The sequence below is a fragment of the Clupea harengus genome, chromosome 9, assembly GCF_900700415.2.
Source record: "Clupea harengus chromosome 9, Ch_v2.0.2, whole genome shotgun sequence".
In the NCBI taxonomy this organism is placed as follows: Eukaryota; Metazoa; Chordata; class Actinopteri; order Clupeiformes; family Clupeidae; genus Clupea; species Clupea harengus.
The window spans coordinates 23,948,117-23,964,580 of record NC_045160.1 but is presented as its reverse complement, the minus strand read 5'-3'; the positions used below and the strand labels follow the sequence as shown (position 1 = coordinate 23,964,580).

General features: G+C 42.1%; 1 protein-coding gene across 2 annotated transcripts; it reads right to left on the bottom strand.

Moving 5' to 3' along the window:
• Positions 1-9,758: 9,758 nt before the first annotated feature.
• On the bottom strand, positions 9,759-16,456 carry LOC105909661 (lebercilin LCA5 like). 2 transcript variants are annotated; one of them, XM_031573918.1, is made up of 9 exons: positions 16,370-16,456; positions 15,418-15,670; positions 14,829-15,106; positions 14,004-14,246; positions 12,861-12,998; positions 12,250-12,313; positions 11,793-11,935; positions 10,838-10,943; positions 9,759-10,437 (listed from the first exon to the last, which is right to left on the bottom strand). In XM_031573918.1, exons 2-9 carry the CDS (start codon positions 15,668-15,670, stop codon positions 9,818-9,820), a joined length of 1,845 nt encoding a protein of 614 aa, XP_031429778.1. In that variant the 5' UTR covers positions 16,370-16,456; the 3' UTR covers positions 9,759-9,817. The 2 variants fall into 2 exon arrangements, with proteins under 2 accessions (XP_031429778.1, XP_031429777.1); XM_031573917.2 differs by lacking the exon at positions 16,370-16,456 and having other exon boundaries at positions 15,418-15,982.
• Positions 16,457-16,464: the final 8 nt, after the last annotated feature.

The window sequence follows — 16,464 nt, the reverse complement described above, 5'->3', positions numbered from 1 at the left end:
CACAACGTTGCATACTCTTATTCTATTTGGTGTATGACTGTGGTATTTTAAGATACCTGACCAACCTAACCTCAGCTCAGCTCTAGTTCACAGATCTAGGCTGGCCACTTCCTCTATATTTATGCCCTGTTGCTGCAGGCTCTATGTATAGAATAGAATAGAATAGAATATATTTATTTGTCATTGCACAAGTACAACGAAATTGAGGTAGCAGCTCTCAGACACAAAAACAATAAAAATATAGATTGAACATATATATATACATATTTACACTATAAAAACACAAGACATATAACACATCAGAGAGACAAATGCAGGTCAGTTTTGTGCATTGTTAAGTGCTATGATGTATGCCAAATCCAGAAGATTTTACAAGGTATGTCAAAGTATTCCAGCATGCCAACTTCCAAAACATCTTGCAAAGACAGGCTTTTCCAAATGAACATTAGTGCTCATAAGGTTATGCTACAACTTGTTCTAGGCTGATATCATATAGTATACTTTGATAACTGACTCAGTGAGTGTGTTTCATAACACACAGTGAAAAAACATGACAACTCTGACAGCGTTATGGTTTGTGGTAATTCACATCCGCTTCATGCCTTTTTTTTTCGGTTCTTTTAAAAACTCTTTTTGATGTTTATGATTATGGAGAAGGAGAAATGTCTCTAGATTACTGCATGCTTTCTTGAAACGTTGAATTTCAAACAACCCTTAATTTCATTATTGCTTCCATTTTTAGCATTGTAAATTGACTTTCCCTTGTACAATAATGATTGAATATATGGTGCGAGCTATGACAACAAATAAAAGTGTCAAAAGTGTCTATCAGAATCAGGTTTTATTGGCCAAGTAAGTTTGCACAAACAAGGAATTTTACTTGGTAAAGTGGCTCTCAGTGTGCTTACACCAGGGGCGGCTCGTCCATAAGGGCGATTGGGGCGACGCACTGCCTAGGGAAAAAAAAAAAAAAAAAAAAAAACTCCTTATGTATAAACGCAATATCCTTGTAAGTCGCGTAAATGACACGTAAATTTAAATGTAATATTTTTTTTTCTGTCGGATTCTACCACTAGACCGTCTGATCTGTCTCTGTATGTCATTGTCGAATCAGGTAACAGTCGTTCAGTCAGCCTAAAGTCGTGCTTCAAATGGCCCCACCCCTTCTGGGGCGATTTGGGGCGAAATGAAAATCGCCCCAGACCTCTCCCATTGACTCCCATGTTAAATCCATTTTTTTCACAAAACAGAGCTCTCAATGCATTCTCTATGGCTTCCGGGAGGGCTCGCCCCTCCTGGTCTTGTCATAAGTAGTGGACGTAAAAGCCTATACGAACGTCATACAGCTTCGACGGAGGCATATTCTGTCAAGATGGCTGCCCTGTCCAGTCCAATAACTCGATTCGCTCTTTGACAGAAACTCCTTTTTAGTCGGCGTACTAATGGAGATCAATTGACAACAAAACAATTAGGACTTCCTAGACCAAATGTGTCCATTCAACAGGTTTCTACAAAGGGAGGGAAATCCTACATCCAAGAATTGGAACGAAAGAAAATCGCGTGGCTAATGCGGTCTGTATTTCATATACCACTGTCACTTTTCATAGGTTTTACAGTATGTTTCACAGTTCGCTTCTTGCACTAACACTGAATAATTTTTTATGTGATGACTTATTTTGCTTTTGTAAGCCAATACTTTCAAGATCAGTCAATAAATATTGTTGTTTTTGACTTATGTTACCCCTTCTTTATGATGTTACTGGACATATCATGTGTCCTGTTAAGCTATGTTACATCATACAACATTTGAGACACGTGGATAATGAAAAAGTGGGATAATTTAATGTGGAGCCACATCATGTTTGCTTATGAAGGCTCCTGGATGCAACTTTCTTCTATAGCTTTCCACCTGTAACTTGCTACTCTAGCTATGTAGCAAGAGGGGACATATTACTGTTGTGTGCTGCCAATAGTGGACAAAAAGGTATTGCTGTATGAGTTAATCAGCTAACTTAATGTACTTACTGAATGGGTCGCCTTAATCATTATAAAAAAAATTGCCCCCCCTGAGAATTTTTTCAGGAGCCGCCACTGGCTTACACAAAATATACATTACAACACAATACAAAACAAACAGTGCAACAGTGCAATGGTCTAAGAAGTTTAAGAAAGTATATACAAGGCAGGATGGCTATGTACAGTAGCTGTGAATTGTTACACAACAATAGTGCAAAGAAGAAGTGGAGAGTGCAAGAAGTGCAGAGATAAATATACTATATGCTACAGTGGGTTAACTGTTCAGTAGTGAGACGGCGAGGGGGAAGAAAGAGTTTTTGTGTCTGGAGGTTTTGGCGAACAGTGATCTGTAGCGTCTACCAGAGGGGAGGAGTTTGAATAGGTTGTGTCCGGGGTGTGAGGGGTCTGCAGTGATTTTTCCTGGTTTGTGTAATCAAATATTCAAATTCTGTGATGTCTGCAAGGGCTTGTGGCACTATGGAGTTTCATAACATCAAAGTGTCCTCAAACCCCAAATAACTCCTCCATGTTATGCCACCTGCCAGGCGCTAACTCTAGCTGCTTCTAACTTCTATTCATCAATACAAATAGTTAATTTTTTAAACCATTTTCAAACACTTGTAAACACATTGTCGTGCTTTTGTTAGTTATACTATTAATATTATAAACATATGGGAAAAAATAACAAGGATCAGGTAATGTGTCTCTGAAAACATATATTTTATTATGAAAGCTTGGCAAAAATAATTGGCAGTTATAATCTCAGTCGAATATGATGAACCCGTCTCTGATATGAGGCACTGTGTCTCCCAGGACGTAGGCGGACGTGCGGTCCAAGTCCGAGCTCGTGGCGGCCGGCTCCTTGGCGTGGGCCCTCCTGTCGGCCTTGGGCTCTGCCGCGTCTGCCTGGCCGAACAGCTCCCTCATCAGGCTGCTCTTGCGGCTGCGTGGGTCCTCCCCGTGCTGCGTGTCCTTCGCCAGGCGCACTCTTCCAGCCGGCACAGACAGGAAGGAGGGCTCGTAAGCACTGTCCCCGTCGTGGTTGGCCGTCTGGGCCGGGGCCCGGGAACCCTTCTGGAGCCCCTGGCCCAGAGCCCCGTAGGCTGGCCGACCCCTGTGCAGGTTCTGGATGGTCTCTTTGAAGGTGTAGTGGCGCCGGATGCGGGGAGTGGTCTGCTTGTTGGCGGAAAGGCAGTTGGCGTCCAACAGGTCGTCCAGGTCCAGGCTCGTCTCGGCCTGGCTAGGGCTGGTCAGGTCGTTGTCGGCGTCCCACGGTAGACTGGTGGTCTCGTTAGTCTCCTCCTCCTCATCATCATCATCATCATCATCATCACCCTTGGCCTGCTGCTGAGAACGGAAGGGAATGGTGTAATTTGACTGGCTACTGAGGTCAAATGTCAACGGCTTTTCCACAGAATCACAGGAAGTGTCTATAATAAGGTGTTTATCTGTGAGGAAGTTTCATTTCTCAGATTTATCAGCTCAATCTAAAGCACTCCACTCCACCGAGTCTTGCCACACTCCGACACCTGCAGTCAACGTTGCTCATGTTACATTTCTTCATCCACTCTGGTTGATCAACCCATGCTCAAGTTGCTGCCATCTGATTAACTGTGTGGTAGGCTGGGCAATGGCAAATTGATGTGCCTGGTAGATGTTCTGTGTGTAGTTCTGTTTTGAAAATGTAAATTCTGACCTAGTCGTGCGTTTCATGATGTAAATACGAGTGCTTGCAAAAGAAAACAGTACATTATGAGTAATCATAAGATGTCTACCCTCACTACCCTTACTGCTGCTACAACTGTGGCTCCAAAGCACTGTCTCACACTGGGAATAATTGGGACCAAACCAGCTGAGTACTACACTAAATAGCTCTGCATCCCAACAAGGCATTACATCTGCATTACAAACACATCTATAGCAAGCTTTGTCTAAACAGCGAAAACCCTCAGTGGCAATATTTAATACTCAGAGTGTTGCAGTGATGAAGTATGAGCGTGATGTAAATGTCAGAACAGAACAATATAAAACAATGTTCAGGTGGAGACAACCATGTTGGAGTTTGATCTAGATACTGTATGGGTGATTGGTGATTTCGGTGATCGGTTTGAAGAGGACCGCTAAATGTGTCCCCACTAGTTGCACTGACGTTTAGAACCCCAAATTCAGTGAACTGTTCCCAAACTATAGTCATGAAGAGCTGAGGTCACATTTGACCCCGTGAGACTATAACATTCAATCAAAATATACCAGAAAACCGTCTCAGTTATAGTTTTGATAGATGCAGTCCTCATCATAGTCATTTTCTATGGCAGCTGAGCCATTCCGCATGTTGGGTACGTTCACATAGTCTTCTTCCACGTCACTGTCAGAATCTTCACCATGTATGCCCTGGTCAGGAGGCACACATGTGTTCATGTAGATGTTCTGACCTGCATGGGAGGCCGCCATACATGGTTAATGTACAAGTGGAAAAAAAGTTTAGGTTAAGTAGCATTTCAGGGGCAAGTTTGGTCTTACTAGTGAACAGTTATTTAAATACTAGTATTACGATATTTCAAAGCATTGAATGCCAATTTATAAAAAAGATTTAGGATAGGTACTACTACAGCTTGAAAACTCAGTATCTGTATTTGCCTTTTATCTAAAAATGAGCCTACAGTTACAATAAGAGCTATTGCACATTGCTACTGTTGTGTAAACTGAGACATTTTCATAAGTATTTTTGATGAATGAGATGACGGTTTTAGACTCACTCTGTGGACCACTGTGTCTCGGGGGGGTGTCGCTCAAACACTTTTTCCTCACCAGGCAGAAGATGGCAGGGATCACCAACACCAGGAAAAACCCAGAAATCGCTCCGGATGCAATGATGGGAACCAGGGATGCTGGAAGAAGAACAGTAAACTGTAACAGCAAAGAACAAGCAAAATGATCAAGAACAAAAGCAAGCCAACAAACAAACAAGCAAGCAAAAGAAACAAACAAATGTAAATGTAAGTCTCCAATATACGTCTGATGATGATCGTTAGCAGTGCCGTGTGTGTTGATTTAAAGGCGCGTCTGGACACGTTGACTTCATAGACACAGCTGTAGTTCCCCTGGTGGGAGTAATCTGCCTCAGGGATGTAGAAGGAGGCTGAGTGGTTGACAGCGAGCTCAGTCCTGGTCGTGTTAGACCCATCAAAGATGAGGTGGAAGGAGCCTCCTTGGTACTGTGGTCCAGTAGAGCAAATGATGGAGAGGCTGTGGCCCCTGGTCACCTCTGGTCCCTGGGGCCCCCAGAACAGGCCCCCATTAGGGGCACTGAGAGAGATGTTGGGCTGCACAAGGACCACTGAGGAAGGGGACAGTTTATCAGTGGGACATTAATTGTAATAAGAGTAATTTTACCGTTACCGCCACAAGGTGAAAAGTTTCAAAAATTAAAATATCATAATTACTTATGGCCTAACAAAACAATATAGAGAAAGCTTAATGAAAACTCAAAAGCATGTTTTTAATCTTATAACAAATGTAATTAACAGAGGGGGTAGCAGGTAGCAGAGCAGCAGGTTAACAGGGTAGCCTACTAGAAATGAACACCTCTTAAATAACCATGCTTTATTATGAATTATGAGTTTATGAGTTATCTTATTATTATGATATTATAATATAATATAATAATATTTCTTTCGGGGTGTCAAGCTAGTCTGACAACTTCTGCTCACCCACAGTGATGCTAATGGGCTGGCTGTGTAAGGAGTAGTATTGACGACATGTGTAATTTCCCTTGTGAGAGGAATCCACAATAGACAGAGGAAATGTCACGCTGAATATCCAGTAATAACAACGCTTCTCCATCAGCATGACAGAATAATCTCTGTATAACTTTACGGAGTTTTCATTGTTGTGATAGCTGGATTGTTGTGCCCTGCAGGAGCACCTGATTTGAACAGTTTCTCCAGGTGAGACCACTGAGTATCCAGAGATGAGTTGGATGGAGGGTTTGTAGAAACCTGAGGGAGAGAGTCGTTCACTATTTTTATTTCAATACAGTAGGCTTATGCAAATCTGAGTAGGATTGAAAAGACCTTTTGGGTGAATGTGAACAATGGAGAAATACTTCACTTACCAGTTAGTGAGGGGACACTGAGAACAAGGACCACTACAGAGAGAGGAGGAGGAGGAGGAGGAGGAGGAGGAGGAGGAGGAGAGGTGATTCATGTATTAGAGAATGGAGATGCAATGTGAATTGTTAATTTCTATTGAATATACTGTATTCTCTTACACTGAAATACACCTATAAAACACCTGCATACAGGCCATTTGTGACCCATATATTGATAGAGGTTCATCAAGATTTGTATCAGCTACATTGTTCAATTTTGATGTCAATGACACATTGCCCTCATTTTAACTGATAAACACTCATAAGGTTATGTCATTGCATAGCATAGTCATAGATAAGGTTATGTCATAGCATAGCATAGTCATAGATAAGGTTATGTCATAGCATGTTCTAGGTTCATCGTACAGCATGTTATGATAACTGACTGAAGTTATGACAAGTGACCAGGTAAGTGTATTTCCTGCTTATAACAAATAGAGAAAGACAAATCAACATGGTAACTCTTGACAGCAGTCTGGTTTAGGATGTTTCACATCCTCTTTCTACTTCTCCTCTCTTCTTTTAACAACTCAAGTTTCACTTATTAGTCTGTGTATGTGGTTGTTGTTGAGTGGGAGGTAGAGGTGGAGAGACACCGATTTCCCTGGATCACCTTCATGCTCACCCCTTCTTGAAATCTTGAACTTGAACTTTGTTCAGATAACCCAGTCTTGATTTCATTATGCCAGTTTTTCGGATTAGTATATTGACTATTCTTGTAGAATGATTAAACATTAAATGTCTGCATGAAATATATTTTTGTCACATATTTGAACCTGGTACAGCATAGCAGACTGTATTTTGATATTACTTTATTCAACTTCATGCAGAGCACCTTAACGGAAAATGGAAAAAGAGAAAAGGAGTACTAGATTCTTAGAATGTGTGGATGGAACCATTGATCTCTGCACAGCAACTGTCAGATTGAACCCAGTTAAAGGCAAATTTAAAATATGAATATCATTCATTGAAACTTCTAATCTCCAATAAGAGTTAAAAAGGGATTTTATACTATTTGTGGTAATAGATATTTTTTATTTGCCTGTACGGTAAAATTGAGAAAAAATCTCTGAAAAAGTATTACATAATTTGCAACGGCTGTATTTCAAACAACTCTAAAAGTATCTTTATAAGATTCAGATATTCATTTGACTTTATACATTCACATTAAGAAAAATTAAATGATACTTACATGAGATTAGAGTGAGCACAGCCATTGACATCTCCGTCTTTGATGAAAACTTCATGTGAAGTGCACAACTTCCTCCTTTATCTTCCTTGTAGCCTTCTCTTGAGGTCAAGTGTTGGATGTGTTGAACATGTGTTCAATGTGATGTCACACTACAAGCACTATTCGGAAAACTGTGATACACTAAATAAAGCATTTATTATTCTTTTTCTGACTGTTGGCTGGCCAATTTGCCTTCTCTCCACAGCAAGAGATGGCAATCAAGACTCTTTTCATCGGTGGTACCTCAGTGATGACCAACCTTGTGCTATCCCATGTAGTGACAGACATGGTAACCTGCATTCAAAGAGTATCGCAAAATCAGAATTAACCCCCCTCTACAGCCGTGGTTTATATGACAACTACAAACTACAACAAAATTCACATCAAAACTACCAGCCGCCTCAGCTCCTACTCCTGGCACTGAAAGTGGCGTAAGCACATCCCCACCTCAAATCGACCCACCAACAGATGGTGTCACAAGTGTGCTTTGCTCAACCCTTGACACTGTTGCACCACTGAAAAAGAGAATAAGAAAACAGATAGGACTCGCCTCATGGTACACTGCCCAGACTCAATGGACTCCAATCTGGCTTTAGAGCCCAACACAGCACTGAAACGGCCATAGTTAAAGTTCAAAATGACTAAGTTCTTCTAGACCTTAGTGCTGCTTTGGACACTGTAGTGTAGATCATCATATTTTGCTACGGAGACTTGCACAACATGTTGGCATCAAAGGCTGTGCCCTATCCTGTTTTTTTTACAGCCCTCTCTTTTCCCAACAAGTGATTTGCACTTGGTCCAGTGAACAGTGTCCATTCTGAACTATAGAGGCACCTCATGCAGACATCGCACAACATTGCATACTCTTATTCTATTTTGTGTATGACTGTGGTATTGTAAGATACCTGACCAACCTAACCTCAGCTCAGCTCTAGTTCACAGATCTAGGCTGGCCACTTCCTCTGCATTAATGCCCTGTTGCTGCAGGCTCTATGTATAGAATATATTTATTTGTCATTGCACAAGTACAACGAAATTGAGGTAGCAGCTCTCAGACACAAAAACAATAAAAATATAGATTGAACATATATATATACATATTTACACTATAAAAACACAAGACATATAACACATCAGAGAGACAAATACAGGTCAGTTTTGTGCATTGTTAAGTGCTATGATGTATGCCAAATCCAGAAGATTTTACAAGGTATGTCAAAGTATTCCAGCATGCCAACTTCCAAAACATCTTGCAAAGACAGGCTTTTTCAAATGAACATTAGTGCTCATAAGGTTATGCTACAACTTGTTCTAGGCTGCTATCACATAGTATACTTTGACAAATGACTCAGTGGGTGTGTTTCATAACACACAGTGAAAAAACATGACAACTCTGACAGCGTTATGGTTTGTGGTAATTCACATCCGCTTCATGCCTTTTTTTTTCTGTTCTTTTAAAAACTCTTTTTGATGTTTATGATTATGGAGAAGGAGAAATGTCTCTAGATTACTTCATGCTTTCTTGAAACGTTGAATTTCAAACAACCCTTAATTTCATTATTGCTTCCATTTTTAGCATTGTAAATTGACTTTCCCTTGTACAATAATGATTGAATATATGGTGCGAGCTATGACAACAAATAAAAGTGTCAAAAGTGTCTATCAGAATCAGGTTTTATTGGCCAAGTAAGTTTGCACAAACAAGGAATTTTACTTGGTAAAGTGGCTCTCAGTGTGCTTACACAAAATATACATTACAACACAATACAAAACAAACAGTGCAACAGTGCAATGGTCTAAGAAGTTTAAGAAAGTATATACAAGGCGGGATGGCTATGTACAGTAGCTGTGAATTGTTACACAACAATAGTGCAAAGAAGAAGTGGAGAGTGCAAGAAGTGCAGAGATAAATATACTATATGCTACAGTGGGTTAACTGTTCAGTAGTGAGACGGCGAGGGGGAAGAAAGAGTTTTTGTGTCTGGAGGTTTTGGCGAACAGTGATCTGTAGCGTCTACCAGAGGGGAGGAGTTTGAATAGGTTGTGTCCGGGGTGTGAGGGGTCTGCAGTGATTTTTCCTGGTTTGTGTAATCAAATATTCAAATTCTGTGATGTCTGCAAGGGCTTGTGGCACTATGGAGTTTCATAACATCAAAGTGTCCTCAAACCCCAAATAACTCCTCCATGTTATGCCACCTGCCAGGCGCTAACTCTAGCTGCTTCTAACTTCTATTCATCAATACAAATAGTTAATTTTTTAAACCATTTTCAAACACTTGTAAACACATTGTCGTGCTTTTGTTAGTTATACTATTATTATTATAAACAAATGGGAAAAAATAACAAGGCTCAGGTAATGTGTCTCTGAAAACATATATTTTATTATGAAAGCTTGGCAAAAATAATTGGCAGTTATAATCTCAGTCGAATATGATGAACCCGTCTCTGATATGAGGCACCGTGTCTCCCAGGACGTAGGCGGACGTGCGGTCCAAGTCCGAGCTCGTGGCGGGCGGCTCCTTGGCGTGGGCCCTCCTGTCGGCCTTGGGCTCTGCCGCGTCTGCCTGGCCGAACAGCTCCCTCATCAGGCTGCTCTTGCGGCTGCGTGGGTCCTCCCCGTGCTGCGTGTCCTTCGCCAGGCGCACTCTTCCAGCCGGCACAGACAGGAAAGAGGGCTCGTAAGCACTGTCCCCGTCGTGGTTGGCCGTCTGGGCCGGGGCCCGGGAACCCTTCTGGAGCCCCTGGCCCAGAGCCCCGTAGGCTGGCCGACCCCTGTGCAGGTTCTGGATGGTCTCTTTGAAGGTGTAGTGGCGCCGGATGCGGGGAGTGGTCTGCTTGTTGGCGGAAAGGCAGTTGGCGTCCAACAGGTCGTCCAGGTCCAGGCTCGTCTCGGCCTGGCTAGGGCTGGTCAGGTCGTTGTCGGCGTCCCACGGTAGACTGGTGGTCTCGTTAGTCTCCTCCTCCTCATCATCATCATCATCATCATCACCCTTGGCCTGCTGCTGATCCTCAATGCTGCCTGCCTCTGCACTCTGAGTGACTGCATAGAAGGACAAATAGGCAAAATATGTATGATAATAATGACCCAATAATGATAAGGATCTTGTTCCCATTTATTTAATGTTTGTGATCACAGTTGAAAGTTGAAAACACCAATGTACTTTATGTAAAAATGTTTTGTCAAGAAAGTATATTCTATAAAATCTTTTATGCTATCTTGTTATAATCGAGTAAAATGATTTATGCTGCTATAGTACATAGCCTAATCCATTAAATTATTACACAAATCAAGCTATGTTTCTTTATTTGTTATAAGCGGATGAACATTTTCAAATGAAGCTTTTTCCACTAACAGCAGCACTGTCAGCTGGCACGCTGCATATTGCATTAGAGTGATTTGGTTAGAGTTTATTGAATTAACAGCACATTCCATGACATACCAGCATCAACGGCTGTACCATCGCCTGACTCATTGTCCTCTGTAAGGCTTTCAGTCGTACCCTTTTGATCTTTCTCTGACTTGCTGAAATCAATGGCACAGCGTTCCTGAGAACAAAGTCATTCACACAATCAATACAGATGCAGCGGCGGCTCACTTCTGTCCCAAAATGTTTTTTTCAAATTGCAATTTTTTTCTTGCATTTTCTTCTGATGTTGTACCTCTGAACTAGTGAGAAATAACCACAAAGTCATTCAGAGTTTTCTTCATCAAACATAATGGTCTTTACTCGACAATCACACAAGACAGAGAGAGAAAACCCGCGATTTCCCCTCAACTAAATATCTATAGACTCAAACAATCGATCCTCAGATCATGGATTAAGGCAGAATAACTAGACAACTGATGACTTTGTCATAAACCTCGTATTGGCTGAATGAATTAAATATCTAAGGCACATTAAAACCATTTAAGCATTTAACATTCTCGAAAAGCCAACTATTTGTATTTTTACCATGTAACAAATAAAGAAATATTACCATCACTGCTGAACAGATGTAAATTCTTAATCTCACGCTGTGCTCTATCTATGTCATATGTTATCAAAAACCTGAATCAAACATTCAAAGTTCACACACAGTACAGCAGTGTATCAAACACCTTAACACACATGTAAAGCTCAATTTAACTCAATGTTTGGATCATAATAGCTGAATGTGCCAGCTGAATGTACCATGTAACACTGACAGTATCATCCATCAAGCATCAATGTGTTTTGACCCCGCGGAATTCCTAGTGGAATTCTTGAATTATTCTAAATTCTTAATTCTATTCCCACACATCTGGTGGTGGAACAAATCTGGCTCTGATCCCCTTCCATCCAAGCCAGTTCGTGGTCAGCACTAATGCAGAGTTGTGAACTTTGACCCCATTCTGTGTAAAGCTAAGTTGTGTACCCTGTTCCTGTTGCTTCTTTGCTTATCCAGTTCATTCCCTAGATGCTCCTCACTCTCATACTCGATCTTTAGCTTACAGGCAGGAGCTTCCAAAGGCAGAGGTGATAAGCCCTCAGTCTGTATGGATTTGGTCTCTTTTGTTCCTAAGATAAGAGGGACAAGTTCACCAGTACACATCAGCAACTGGGATCACAGTACACAGTCATATCAATATATTTTTTTCCTTCTATTGGAGGAAGAAAAGAAAACAAATAGTTTTGCTATCTCAAAGTCATAAAGGTCAAAATCAGTGACTTTCAACCAGGAAAAAAACAACTTAGGCTTAATACCCTGACCTTCCAAAGCTAAGGTAGACTATTTCGTTTTGGTCCATTGTCCCATTTTAAGGTCATGTGGAAACAGACTAAAAGAGGTCTATTTGCTTCCTCATGCTAAAGAACAGAGGTATATGCAGTACCTTTCTTTGCCTTTGGGAATCGATGTGAGTAGATATTGTGAATCTCCAACTCCCGCTCCCTTTCCTGTTTTTTATGATTGCACAGAGAAGAGAAGAGAACCAGAACATGTGTTCAGCAGTTAATTCCAGCACTCAGAGTTAAAGGCACAGTCCACAATCCTAATGCAATACACTTTCTGTCACATTCAGCTAATTGCTCCTCATGGCCCTCTGGCTCTCCGTTCTGTGTGTGTGATGTGAAATGTGAAACTCTGACTTAAATCGAGTCTGTGTGTGTGTTAATCATATGCTTTTGTGAGCTGAAACATGACATTTCTGTCTGTTTTTAAGTGCCGACGTTTCACTCAAAAAAACTCAGGTGTTGGTACACAGTCCTGGCTCTGTAGATGGGAAACAGACAGAGTGGCTCAGACCGAGCCATGCACTATTCCAGCCAATCAACACAGTGTAATTTGGAGGGGTGTAATTTGATTGGATGTTGAGCTCAAACATCAACAACCTTTTGCCAGAACTGAGGACTGTATCTTCCAATCCCAAAGTGTAGGTCAACAACTATTTGACTTACATGTTTGCGGACATTTTGTGAGTCAGAATTCATTGTAAACACCAACTTTGATCTTTTGGGTCAGCAGGTCGATCTGTTCTTGGAGTAACTTGGACAAATCTCGAGCCTCCACAGTTTTTCTTATCTCTGTGCTCAAGTGGCGATTGAAGGATGCATTACTCAGATAAAGGTTCCTCTCCAGATTCTGAAATACAGACAGCAAGATTTATGCAAAGATCAATATCTGTGATTCAATCTTCCAATCATTTTTTAGTGAACAACACTTTACAACATTGACCTTTATTGACAAGGCTATTGTATGACTGTTTTGAAACTGTCTGATCACTTGAGAAAATCAGTGATTTTAAAGGCAATCAGAAGATTTTCTACATTAGGAACAGAACAGAGGAGCATAACATCAAACAACATTATATAATCAATACCTAAAGGCACTTACTCAACCATCTCCATCACATAACATATATAATCCAATAGACCCATGAACGCAATCCCACTACTAACATCTACTACTGAGCTACAGAAAGACATTTACAAACACAATTCACATACAATATACATATATATACAACTTTTTCTTCCCAACTGGCCTCTAGTTCTTGAGCTCAAGGTCCAGACTGACCACACACACACGCAAATGTATGTTTTATTAGTGCTCTCAAATAGTGCCAAGTCAATGTGTGTAAAAAGAAACCTGGTGATGTTATTGTAATTGGCCCAAGTCATTGGGCCTTGAGGCTTGTAAAGGTAGCATCCCAAACAACAACTGATTCGTCCCAAACAACAACTGATTCCTCCCAAACAACAACTGATTCGTCCCAAACAACAACAGATTCGTTCCAAACAACAACTGATTCCTCCCAAACAACAACAGATTCGTCCCAAACAACAACTGATTCATCCCAAACAACAACTGATTCTGGAGTGGCCCAGTCCCTCATCTGACTGAGCTGGGTCTGTCCAAGGATCACCTGTGGTCAGGAGTAATTGGTATATCACGAACGCCACACGCTCTCAGCACACACACATATACACACACACGAACGTCACACGCTCTCAGCACACACACACACACACACACACACACACACACACACACACACACACACACACACACACACAAACACACACACACACACACACACACACACACACACACACTGTGCAGCATCACTACCAGTCCCCTCCTCACCTTTATCCTGTTGTTCTTGAGCTCCTGGTCCAGGCTGAGTTTGCTGAGCTTCTGTGCCAGCTCCTCCCTCTGCCCTAGGCCGCGCCGTCGGCACAGCTGCTGCAGCTTGTGCAGCTCCTCGGACGTCTCCTGCAGGTGATCCTCCATGGAGGTGAGGCGGTGCCCCAGGCTGTTCCTCTGGGCCCTCACCTTCCGCAGAAGCCCCTGAAGGGCTTGCACCTCGTTCCCGTGCTTCAGCAGAATCTGACCAGCCACGGTGGAGAGACGTGGGCATGGAGACATGGAATCATGACATGGAATCAAGACAAGGAGACATGGAATGAAGATATGGATTCATGACATGGAATCAAGACAAGGAGACATGGAAACTGATTGTGACAAGCTGTGCACATGCCAAAACGGCCACTGAGCCGGCACTGGACCCAGCCCAGATCTGGCACCTGTCTACCAACTCCTCACCAGACCAGGGCCAGGTTCATTAAAGTGTCAGCTCATACCTAGGTCACTTCGTGTCTCAAATGAATGACTGAGAAGTGCTCTGAGATACAATTTTTCTGCAACAAAGTGTATTCAAAGTGCACCGAATGCCTCACATCTAGCTAGCAATGGCAGAGGTGTACAGTATACTGCTCTCTGCCACTGGGAGCGTTCGCAGGTTGGTTCAGCGTCTTGTTCAAACACAGTTCATCCTGCACAACCAGGACTTGCTGAGCTCAAACCATCCAATTCCCAGGCCTAACCCCCCCCCCCCCCCTTCCAATTAACCCCCCTATGCTAACGCTGCCCACTATTGTGCACAGACACGGGTATGAATAAGGGACGTACCTGTGGCAAGCCGCTCTGGGAGTCCTGGAACTGCTGCAGCGCCGCTGTGTGGCGGTTCTGCACGCGACGCAGCAGCCGGTTCTCCTGCGAAGCGCCGTTTAGCTGCTGCTGCAGCTCCCACACCTGGTTGCTCAGGTTCTTGATGCGGTGTTCGCGGGCCGAGGCGATGCGCTGGCAGACGCCATCCAGGGGCTTGATCGGGGGGGAAAAGGGGGCTTTCCGGCCAGGTCTGAGGTTCCTCTTTTGATGTGGATACTGCACACCAGACCTCTTTTGACCTAACAGGATAAAATGGGAAAAGTGAGGCGTAATAGCGTGACCATGGAGATCTAGGAAAGAATGTTGAGGGATTAGCACAACAAGTAGGCTAAATTCAACATTACAACCTTAGGATACATTGTCAAAATGTCCAACTGTTTGGTTGATAAGGGCACATGAAGGTATTATTATTTTTTAAACAACCACATGTATTTTCACTTGAACAGTGAATTATGAATTCAATGAAATTATTCTTCATAAAATAGTAGCCTATATCTGACCCTAGATAAACTGTCCCAAGCCCTTTTCTATATAGAAGAGGCCTCAATACCTTTGTAATAACCTTTCGTTTTCTTGGGAGATTTCTTTATTAGTGAGGCGTGGGATTTCTCGAGCACAGATGGTTTTTTTTTATCTTCGAAGTCAGACTGAGAGTAGGATGCTTGAGAACTCCCTCGGCTGCTATCAGCACTACAATTTCTTCTCTTGTTGGATGAGGTGGATTCATCCGAAGGCGTGCAAGACCTACTGTAGGAGAGTGCACATCCTTGACTACCAGCATCATCCAATTGTTGAAAAGACATCTTTAAAAAAAAGTGCATGTTTTATTAATGATTTAAGTTAGCCACCAGATGGAAATACAGGAATTTGACCAAACCCACTCAAAATGAAAGCCAAATTAACGGTTTTCAGATATCTAACTGCAGCTGACCTTTTCCAACTTTACTTAGCTGGCTAGCTTGCTTTATTAATCAGTAGTCTATAACGTTACAGATTTAACGCATAATGAATGACCGTAGCTACTTTAACCAACAATATGCAATGTTTTAAACAACACAGCTATCGATATACAACGTAAAGTTATCTATGATATACTTTCACCTGGTCAACGCTGTTTTAGCAACATAGCGGAAAGATTAGTTTTTGGTTAACCTAAATTCTATGCTATGGTTTGGTAACCATAGCAACAGAATCGCGTTCTTGTAAAGGCAACATGGGAAATGTAGTTGGCGGTAATCGTCATGTCGCGAAACAAACTTATCTGAAACAAGCCTGGTTGAATTTCCTCAGTAAGCTAGTTATTAAGGAAGCGGAAAGTAATGTTCTATGTAGCTATAACACTGAAACGTGTTGGTGGTGACTTAGAACATATGTTACATTAGGCATAGTGCTACATCGTTGCAACTTAACACTTGACGAACTCGACGTCTTTGTTCACTCACGACCACTGGTGGCTATTTCGGTCCTTATAAGCATAATGAGCTACGTAGTTGCAGACTAACCTGGTGTCCCCAAAGTCAACAGACAGCTGAAGGTTCCAATCACTTGGTCAACAGCGAACCCCTGAACCAAACCCACCAATCCCACAGAGATGTGC